Source organism: Periplaneta americana, chromosome 3 (assembly GCF_040183065.1).
Source record: "Periplaneta americana isolate PAMFEO1 chromosome 3, P.americana_PAMFEO1_priV1, whole genome shotgun sequence".
NCBI lineage: Eukaryota > Metazoa > Arthropoda > Insecta > Blattodea > Blattidae > Periplaneta > Periplaneta americana.
The window spans coordinates 157,042,897-157,054,252 of record NC_091119.1 but is presented as its reverse complement, the minus strand read 5'-3'; the positions used below and the strand labels follow the sequence as shown (position 1 = coordinate 157,054,252).

Below are 11,356 nucleotides of genomic sequence, written 5' to 3'. Positions count from 1 at the left end.
GCCATGGATTACCTGACATTTGCCTTATGGTTGGGGAAAACCTAGGAAAAAACCCAACCAGGTAATCAGCCCAAGTGTAACTCTGGATCGGCAGGCAAGTGCCTTAGCCGACTGAGCTATGCCGGTGGCCTTTAAGGTCTTACTTCCTATTTTAAGAATAAGTGTTTACTTTCGCCTTTTAAAAGTAACTGAAAGTTTATTTGTTAATTGTATAAATGAATAAATACACAATTCAGTTAAAGACAAAAAAAGAGAAAACTTATTATCTGCGAAACCTATCTGGACGTGCTGGGAGTAGAGAGGTTGCTTCTAGAGGAAGAGAGGAAGGAGAGCGGAGGACGGTCTACGTGATGGGTAAAATACATTTGCTTGCTTAGTGTGATTGAAGAGTTTGTTGTAGGCCTACTTACAGTTATGTATTATTTTATTATTATGTTGCAGTATATTTATTATTATATAGTAAACAAGAAAAGACCTATATTGTGACCCTATCATGCACCATGTCTATATCACCACTGGGTATGGAGGGGAAAGATGTTTTTAGTCTGAGCTAAACTTCTGTGCTGGTAGATTCGTGTAATAATAACGACTGTCACCACTTACATGCCGAACTCTTTTTCTGATCGTCTAACCTTTCCCTTCTTGCGCAACTCACATGCCAGGGGTCTCGCCTCCTGAACTAGACTATGTTCTAATAGAACATATTCATGAATATCTTTATAAAAATCTTTGAAACATAATTTTTTTTCACACCATCCAAAAATTTTAACGTGTGTTTAATTTTGTATAATAAAACATGCTTGTGTCATTATTACACTTACACAATAGTTATATATATATATAGTGAATAGTTATTTGCATATGATAGCTAAGACACTTACCATAACAGAAAATACATGGAAACAATAAAATGTAATGAAATATACGTAATTTTATTTTAGATTTCAAGGGGGAGGGGGGGTTCAAGCCCATTAAACCTCCCTTGAAAGACTTTATGTATCGTGTACTATCAGTAGTTCACGGTCAGATACGAATTGTAATAATTGGAGTTGTGATTATACCGGTACTGTATTGTACAAGACGAAGAAGAATGTAATTTATTTATATTTATTTTGTGAATCCATACATTTTCACCTACCATATACAACGGAATGCAATGAAAATAAATACTGAATGATATTTTTGTAACTGTATGTACGGTACAACTGTTGCAGCAATGGTTAGGTAGCAAGTAGATAGCTACGGGGCACTGAGAGAGCACTAGGGAACCCTGCTGCCTAGGTAAGTTTGCACGGACAATAATTATACAGAAATATTGTTTTTTGTAAATAACAAAAAAATTTAATTACGTGGATGTAACTAAATGGTATCCCTTATAATAGAGCAGCTATTCCTTTCTGAATTTTCTCTCCTTTTTGTCCGCTTATCGTGTTTTTTTTTTTTTTTAATTTACAGAGCCTTGTTCATATTCTTAATTGGTTTTATTGCCTACCTATTTTAAGAGTTAAATTCCTAAACATCCGGACTTTAATATTATAAGAGTTTGGATAAAAATGGTAATGGCAGTAAGTACAATAAATGTAGGGAAAATAAGGTTCAAGATAAAATCATCTTGTATTTACATCATATACATTGAGTAGAAACAATAAAAGTGTACTTGTATTTATTATGTAACAAATAAATAAAAGCCAGATGACTCTAGCAAATTTTATAATTATTAGGAACAGTCATTTGTCATTTTACTATTTATCCATAAAATAAGAGTATATAATATGTATACATATGTCTTATCACCATTTCAATTAGCATAGCGCCACGAAGTGTTCCTCAAAGACAAAAATACGATCAACATACAAGTACATTATATGTACAGACATAAACTTATTGGTAATACGTACGTGTACATTACTTTTAAGCAATAACAAATAATAGTTTTGACATACAGCATCTTGCTTGAAATATTGCCACATTTGATGCACAAGTATAAAAAATAATATATACAGATTGGAACAAAATTGCAAATAAAAAGTTGGAATTAACCCATATGATGGTCAAATGCTCTGAGTTATGGAAGATGGTAGGTTGTTTACACTTTGTGAACTGCTAACATGGAAATGTACCATACTGGTAACTAAGTTTCATAGTGGAAATATATCTTAATTTATGCAGATTCGTACCGAATTTGTTTAATTGAGAATTTTATAGGAGAACATATGTATGGTTTCTAGTAAGCTTATAAGCTAAATCCAGTCTTTTTATCTACATGAGATGTAACATTTACATAATACAATGGTGTACAAACCTGCATCCACAATAACTGGTCTATTTTACATAGGTGATACGTATGCTTGGATTATTATTATTTATTCTGTACCATACTTTTGTGTATTGTACTATAAGTCATGCTGTTAACATTACTTCTTGTAGACTAATTATAATCTACTTTTACAGAAGAGAGAAGGACAAATAGCTTACGAATGAAAAAATAATGCATAAAGTTTTGCATCTGAATTAAATGAAAACTTAACAGGGGTGATGCAAAATACATTTTAGCTGACAATGACGAGCCAGTATGTGAAAGAAAATGAAGCTCTCTAGCTATTAAAAAAGGTCTTTTGTGATACCGAAAGGAAGATTAAGTAATAAATTTACTTTTCTTAGCTATTTTTGGTGTAAAAGTTTGCACATTATTTGAAATATAATTTTGCAATATTAGAATAATAAAATACGTTATTTTAAACTTCAGAATCTAGACAGGCCCTATTTCCAATGCTCTTATATGTGAATTCAATTTGCACACCATTGTTAAGGAAGAAAGAAAAGTCAAACTAACAATACTGATAAGTAGTGATAACATTAAAAAAATATTTTGAAAGATATTTGCTAATATAACATACATAATCATTTTATATCTTTTCGTGATTACAAGAAAGATGAAAATATTCTTTGACCATCTTACAGTATGGGTTAAATGAAATATTTTGTTGATATAATGCAGGAGTTCTTAACCTTTCTTTGACTAAGACCCAGAGTCAACTACGCTATCTACTTGCGCAACATATGGGTCTATTTTGAAGTAAAAAAAAAAAATGCTAACGTAATAATACCGTATAAATAAGTGAAGAAACAAATTATTATTACATAGACAGACACTATCGTATTTTATTATTATTCGTAAAAAGAATTGGTTCTGAAAAGATTCATGATTTTAAATGAGGTACTTTAATCAACACGTTTCTAATTTATTTTTTTTTTTTTTCCGGGAAGTTACAACGGCCCATCCCAAAAGTCAGAGCGACCCCAAAGGTTAAGAATCCCTGATATAATGGAAAGAAAACATTTTGTATTTCTTTGTGGTATGTATTACAACCTTCTGAACAATGTGGAATGCAAAAGTCTAAACATACTAGATTTAATTTCGTTTTAACCTTCCGCTACTTTTAAGTACGGCAGTTAAAAAATAATGTTAAATTAAAATAATAAAATATCTCGATTTGGAGGAAAAAATACTTCAATTTAATTTTTCCCCAATTTAAATTTCTTACGTCCACTAATAATGACACGTAATACCGAAGAATAAAAAAGATAAAGTTAATATTTTTATTAATGTCATGAATAAGACATTTAAATGAACTGCTGTTATCAGAATATATTGTAAGTTAACAGGGTAACGAAAACAGTGAATAATCGTCATTTCCATGTTATCTATAGCAAAAGAAAATTAAGTATGGAAGAATTTTTAACAATTTAGAACTTTTTTATTATTGAATTGGTGCTGTTTAGTAATATATATTTTCGTAAGATTTTTTAACAAGTGTTTGTTGCGAAAAATTTTATTCTGTTGCACAAAGTTTTCCCTGAATTAATATTTTTACACATATTTTATTTTTGATTATTCGTTTATGTATCGATATACATCTATAGACATAATACGGTAATATACTTTCTGACTTGATAACTGTGATGACTGATGACTGTTTACTACTGACTAATCAGTGACCTGAGAATACTTCATACAAATCCACAATTTAAAATCATTTGTACTAATGACTGATATGCTGACAATTCAGCTCTTCTCTCTGTTTCAAAGGCATTATTATCAGTACAATGCATTAGACAATCATTTGTAGCAAAAAAATATATTATTATTATTAATATTACACTATTACTTTGAAACAGATTGTCTCTTTCAGCCACCAATACAGATGTTAGCACAAAGCGCACAATACTGCCATGTAAAAACTTCCAGCGCTTCCTTACATGCAGGACCAAAACCATAACAATATTCATCTACTGTATCCTGCTTCGCGTCCACTCTTAGCAAACTTGGTTTTCGAGCCAAGTTTTAATCACAGATAATTTTTCAGTGCTGCCCATTATCTTGTTTAAATGGGCACACAACCAGTGTTATTCCAGCCCTTACAGCCTGAAGTTTGGATTTGGTGTTCGCCATCCTGTTGCTGAGGGTCCAAACTTGTATACTAATCTTCGACCCAAAACAGGCTGCAGCACTTTGCTCTTGTAATAATACCTGTCAACAATGAGAGTAATGTATATCACTTTGCAGTAATCCTGAAATATCTACTCAAAGTTAACTAAAATGTCAGATAGAAAATACATATATCTACCCTGGAGAAAATTATCATAAATTAAAAGTTATCATTGTAATAGCTCATTGGTCAACATGGTTCGAAATTATTATTCATTGATTAAAGTTCACGTTAACACTTTGTTTGTTAAAAACATAAAATTACTTAGTCATACATTAAAAAGTGTTAAAATTTAAACCTTCGACAGATGGCCCGTTTCGACGTTACGTCACGTCTTCTTCAGTGTCTCCTGAACTACTGGTGATCTTGAATTCTGCAATGTGCATTTGTCTATGGTAGGGGTGGGGGTGTGTTGCTCTTATGGTGGGGGCTGGTTGTTTGTGTGTTATGACGTATCATGACGTCGAATAATGTGTGGGTATTGAACTGTAATTGTGTGTTAAGTATATGTTGTGGGTATGTTATTGTATGTTTATATATTTCGTATTGTTCTAGGATGTTTAAATGTGAACTTTTTGGTGCGATGTGTAAAATTTCCATATCTGTTTCTATATTATTGTAGTCATGATTATTGTTGATAATGTGGTCTGCATAATTTGATGTAGGGTTTGGTTATAGCTTTAATATGCTCATTATATTATATAGGACAGACAGGAAGATCCTTTCACACAAGATATAATGAACATATTAAAGCTATAACCAAACCCTACATCACATCAAATTATGCAGACCACATTATCAACAATAATCATGACTACAATAATATAGAAACAGATATGGAAATTTTACACATCGCACCAAAAAGTTCACATTTAAACATCCTAGAATAATACGAAATATATAAACATACAATAACATACCCACAACATATACTTAACACACAATTACAGTTCAATACCCACACATTATTCGACGTCATGATACGTCATAACACACAAACAACCAGGCCCCACCATAAGAGCAACTCACCCCCACCCCTACCATCGACAAATACACATCGCAGAATTCAAGATCACCAGTAGTTCAGGAGACACTGAAGAAGACGGGACATAACATCGAAACAGGCCGTCTGTCGAAGGTATATACCTTTTTTTAAAATTTTAACACTTTTTAATGTATGACTAAGTAATTTTATGTTTTAAATTATTATTATTTATTTATTTAATGTTCAGGCATTTGATACAATGTCATTTGCCTTCTTGTTTCCCAATACAATAATGTTAAATTCTGTGGACAGTCCTTTAACTTCGCACACACACTTAAAAAGATGATCTTTATTCATAAATGAGTTACTTTCACAACACAAAACAGATCTTGGAAATTAAATGCTTCTTTCCGTAATGCATGTATACAGTAATTTTCACACAATCCAGAAGTTCTTTAATGAATAAAAATATACAATTCGGGTAATTTTATCACAATATATATTTACATTTTGTAAATCGTACAAAAAATGTAAAAATGGATAAATGAGCTCTGTGAACAGTCATGAAGATTTAAGGAACACTTCGATTTTAATAGATGTGTACGTGACATAAATTTAACACGTGTAATATAAGAACAGCGAGAAAACAAATAGCTATAAATTTTTAGTAAGTGAATTTGGCTAGTCTTCTTTAAATACGCACTTATACATCATGTGTGTGTGTGTGTGTGTGTGTGTGTGTGTGTATAGGCTGAACAGTAAGTAATGGCATTAATTTTAGGTGATTATTCTTTGATATATTCAAAACATAAAAGTTTAATTCAATATTTGCTCGTTTTTGGTTATTTTTCGAAATAGTTTTATATAAAACATTTTATAGAGTGTTTTGGGAAAGCCATTGATTTAATTCTTAATATGCTCAATCAATTTAAGAGAGAAGTGTATTATGATAATGAATGATTGAAAGAATTTTAGTTTTGTCCTTTAAATGTGCAGAAATTTGATCCGAACAAAAATGTAACTTTTCGTTCTGCAAAGGCGTTTTAAAATGCAGGCTTTCAGCCTAATTTTTTAATTAACAATGCACTTAAGCACAAAATGCATCATAGATTGTTATTTATTTTAATATATTCTATTGCACCCTTCAATCAGCGCAGTTATATCACTTCCACTCTGTATTTTGCTTAGTATTAGCTAATTAACTTGGATGAGTATATTATATTCATCTATGTAAATAATTTTGGGTATTCAAGAAACATAATATGTAGGCCTATGTTACATATTATATTGCTATTCACAATATTCGTAAGTAATTAAGGTAAAATATCATAGTACTGTATACTACATAATATAGATATTCTTTAATTTATGAGCGTCCATGAAGAGAATTAATCCTTACTGCATGGAACAGTTTTGCACACACCGGTTTTATATTCAAATAAGTTAAGTAGTTCTCTCTTTCTCAACTGATGTCACATATGGTCAAATCCATTTATTCTTCACAGTGCCATATCTGTCCCCAGTATGCAGTTTGAAATATTTTATGCTTATATTATAAGTTATATGAATATAAAACCGGTATGTGCCATATCTGTCCCAGTATGCGGACAAGGGATAACTTAAAGGAACAGTTTCATAAACCTCAAACTGTCCACCATTGTACATACAACTTTATATCATGTTCCATAAATCACATTTAAAAGCGCCTCAGTTTTATAAATAAATACAGTTTTAAGCCATGCATAACATTCACAAGAGCGTCATATGGAGCACTGTAATGTAGCCTGCATGCGAGACAGGAAGGTATGAATCCGGAAGCCAAGCAAGAGGTCTTACCAATTAAAAAGAATGTATTTCATTGTAACACTAATATATCACTAAGTAATTAATTGATTAACTAGTGGACTTACTCGTGTTAATTATGTAAGATTTGTCCGGTTTACAGCTGTTTCAGTGCTTCACGCACCATCCTCAGAGCCTACTAGCCATGAAGGCTCTGAGGATGGTGCGTGAAGCACTGAAACAGCTGTAAGCAGGACAAATCTTACATAATTAACACGAGTAAGTCCACTAGTTAATCAATTAATTATATTCAAGTGTTAAAAGTAGTGTACACAAGATTCAAAATGGAATATCACTAAGGTTCGGATAAAGTAGCTGTATCAGGACAGATAGTAGTGACGATGTATATTCAGTTCCTATCGGCTGTACTGTCCATTCACTGATGTTTTGGCTAAGGGGTGTGGAGAGCTCTTCCCAGCAGGTAGAGTTTTAGCTAGTGGAAGGGGGTAATGTTTACTTAATATGAAGCAGGTCAAGAGCCTTGACTTTACCAAACTTTATATATCACATTTTAACCTTAGTGTGAGATGTGACGCAAAGCTTTATATGACAAATTTAATAATTTTACAAACTTTTCCAATATTAATTTATGTAAATAAACGTTTTTGGCAATATTATTATACAGTGGATCTCATTTACCATGTTATTGATATTGTTTCCCTGGCATGATTACTGAATCATCAGAATGAGAGTTCTGACTCTGGTCTCTATTCATTCTGTTTCATAAAAGTCTCTCGATATGAGAGTCCTCTGTATTTGTGCAACTGTCACATTTCTTGAAAATATCCTGGACACAAGATCTAGCTCTAACCATATATATGAATAAGGCTAGACAAGACAGTTTTTAAGAACTCTGCATACTGTATCAGTTTAGTTTTGAAGGTTTCATTGCATTTTAAAGCATATCGCGGTAGTTTTCTTCTCCCTCACTCATCCTTATGTAAACTTTGAGGGTGCTATTCATAGACATTTCGCAGCACGTGCTACGAGCGTACTAAGCTAGCCCTGGCTATCCACTGGTTACTAGTACAGAATTCAAATCATATCCTATCGCTAACACTGGTTTATGAATACGAAAAACGCTGATCATCCACCGGAAGCCCGCGCTAAAAATGTCTATGAATACGGTCCGTAATGACTAAGAAATGTACGAACATTGAGTTTTTTGTAATCACCAGTTATTGTTGCAAAATGCAGATACAGTGTCTTCAGATAAAACATGCTGCCTCTATCAAATATCTTTACGTAATTTTTTACATACGGTAGTAGTGTGAAGTGATACTCTTCACGCAGTATTTGACGACTTTTCCTTTTCCGAAATATTGCATTTCGACGACCTTTTCTTTGCCCAAAGTACTGCACGAAAGACTGCCTTCAATCGTTCGAGATGTAGATAACTATAAACAATCACTGAGTCCTTCTGTTTTTACATGAAGCAATGGCATGGACTAGAATCGTAATTAATGGCCCAGAGACAAGTTAAATTACATAATCAGTATAAGTTAAATATAAAATTTGGTGGATGCATAAATTAATAGCATTTTTTTTATTAAATACAAAATTACACACTTTACCTAAACTAATAAATAATATAATCTGTATTGTTTATGATGTTTCGGCAGTTTTTGTTTCCATACCTGAAGAAATTGACAAGCGAATTTTGAAAGCTGGTTCCTTGTTTTCGTTGTAGGTAGTCAATAAGATATTGGAAAATAATTGTTGTGTTGTGTAGGAAGAAAAATTCACTTTATTTTTCCACTCAAGTTTTTGTTAACAGGAGAAAGATAATTTGTATCAGTCATCTTTATGTTTCTTCTAAGTTCTTCTTTCATTAATAAGTGCATTATTATGAAGTAAATACTGAGTAACCATCTGTTGAGATTTAATATCTCCGATATTTCGTCATATTTATAGGTTCCATCTACAGGGCCATATCACTCAAGAACTGGTATTGTTGCCTACTTCCAGTTCATTATGCTTGACAGAAGAGAGTACCGGTACAACCAACACTGTTACACATTCTTTAAGAACCTGAATTTACTGTATAGATAAACATCTTCCAGATATGCTTGAGGTACAGTACATGTTGGAAATTACTATATCATATAAAAATGTCCAATCTTCCATTTAAGTCAAAATACAACAGTCTAATATTTTGCTTAGTTTTGATATGATTCCCCTATTTATAAAGCATTCGATAGTGACTTAGGCAGGGGAGGAGGGATCACAGGGCTGAAGCCCCCCAACCCCCCATTTTTCAGTAAATATTCAAAAATTATATTTGGCACTGAAAGAAGAAAATTGTTTTGACTGTTTCTACAGACAATGACCAATATTTAGAATAATAAATCCTTTATATTTCTGTTGACAGATTGTTTTTTAAATTGACCGACGATTTTCAAAGAAATTATGAAGCTTCCATTCTCAACACAATAACTAGATTTATTTAAGATCAGCATCTGTTTATTCAAAAAGTCGAATTTATCAGTGATATATTATCGTATTTAGAAATTAAGGGTAGATGGTGCGATATCGTAGTTATAAACACTCACACCCCTAAAGAAGAGAAAAACGACCATATAAAGGATAGCTTCTATAAAGAATTGGAATATACTTTTGATCAGTTATCTAAATATCACATGAAAATTTTATTGGGGATTTCAATTCTAAAGTAGGATGGGAGGATATTTTTAAACCGACTATTGGAAAAAAGAGCCTACCTGTAACTAGTAATGACAATGGAGTTACGTTTGTCAACTTTGCGACATCAAAAAATTTAATGTCAAAAGTACAACATTTTCCCACAAGGATATACATAAATACAGTATACTTGGACTTCTCCAGCTGGATTGTCACACAACCAAATAGATCACATCTTGATAGATAAACGGACACATACTAATGATTATTGTCTTTTAAATATGCTCCATGTAAGTTATAGACAAATTTGTAAAGTGATGTTCCCAAAATTTGCACGCTCTTCTCTCAAATTTCTGGCTATGTCGCTGCATTTGATCATCATATGGTGAAATTATGTTAGCTTTCACTCTATTTGCTCAATGGTAATTAATTTCGAGAAACAGTTGATGTTGTCATGGGTTCTACTCTATCGATAATTATAGTCTATTTCTTTGCTAAACATTTCGAAAAATCATTTTTCAGTCAAACTGAACCTATAGCCACTTGCTAAAGGGCAAATATATGAAAATAGGAAAAATTTAGTTCTCAGGAGTAGCCACACATAAGACTCGTCTACTTATTGGGTAACATCATTCTGAAGATGGAACCTATAAAAAGTTCCAAAATGTTGAAGATATTAAATCTCAGATACAAGTAAAATTATCACTGCGGACAATAACTAAGTGATCCTACTCGCACATACATGATATGCAGTGAATAGAAACAGCAAAATGTAAGCCAGCCTTTAGCACTCAGCAAGCAAACTTGAGACTCAGACAAAATCGGCACCTGGCTTAAGTTTCTTTTTCCATCATTGCATCTGCAAGAGGTTACTTTTGGCAGGGAGGCGCCAGCCCTGGGCTGCAGGACCAAACTTATAAACCAACTTCTTGGGGTATCGGCCTGTTTTGGGACCAGGTTCGAGAATTCGAGTAGCATAGTAATTCCTAGAAATAAGAATTGCGACCATATCGCTACTGGACAAACATCACAATATACATATTTATATCTGAGCTAAATAGTACTGGGACATTGCAGCTTTCATATGTGTTGAAAGTGCATGTACCGGTACTTAAATTGTAAAAATGTTTTATTGCAAATTATTTGTCTTTGATCTTTAAATTTTTGTCGTTTTCATATGCATTTGTGCAACTTATGTTTTCTCTGTCCTGGCACATTATAAAAGGAAAGAAATCGTTTTATGTTTAAATGCGACGACAAAGTCTTTTCATTAAATATACATATATTTCGTAGCTCTCATTTATTTCTTGCAGACTTAACTATTATTTTAGATCTTCACAGAACTGTGCTTAAGTTTAAGATTTACACAATGAGTTCGTGCTTTCCTTATACGAATATC

At 32.4% G+C, this 11,356-nt stretch overlaps 1 protein-coding gene across 6 annotated transcripts in view; it reads right to left on the bottom strand.

Moving 5' to 3' along the window:
- Positions 1–1,646: 1,646 nt before the first annotated feature.
- Positions 1,647–11,356, bottom strand: part of LOC138696751 (ETS homologous factor-like) — a 293,387-nt gene continuing 283,677 nt past the window's right edge. For 5 of the 6 annotated variants that reach the window (XM_069822117.1, XM_069822116.1, XM_069822119.1 and 2 more), the window contains 2 exons: positions 10,786–10,943; positions 1,647–4,531 (listed from right to left, as the gene is read on the bottom strand). In XM_069822117.1, the coding sequence (XP_069678218.1) occupies positions 10,808–10,943 (136 nt within the window). In that variant the 3' untranslated portion in view covers positions 1,647–4,531; positions 10,786–10,807. The remainder of the gene's footprint in view (positions 4,532–10,785; positions 10,944–11,356) is intronic. The other variant, XM_069822118.1, reaches the window with a different exon arrangement.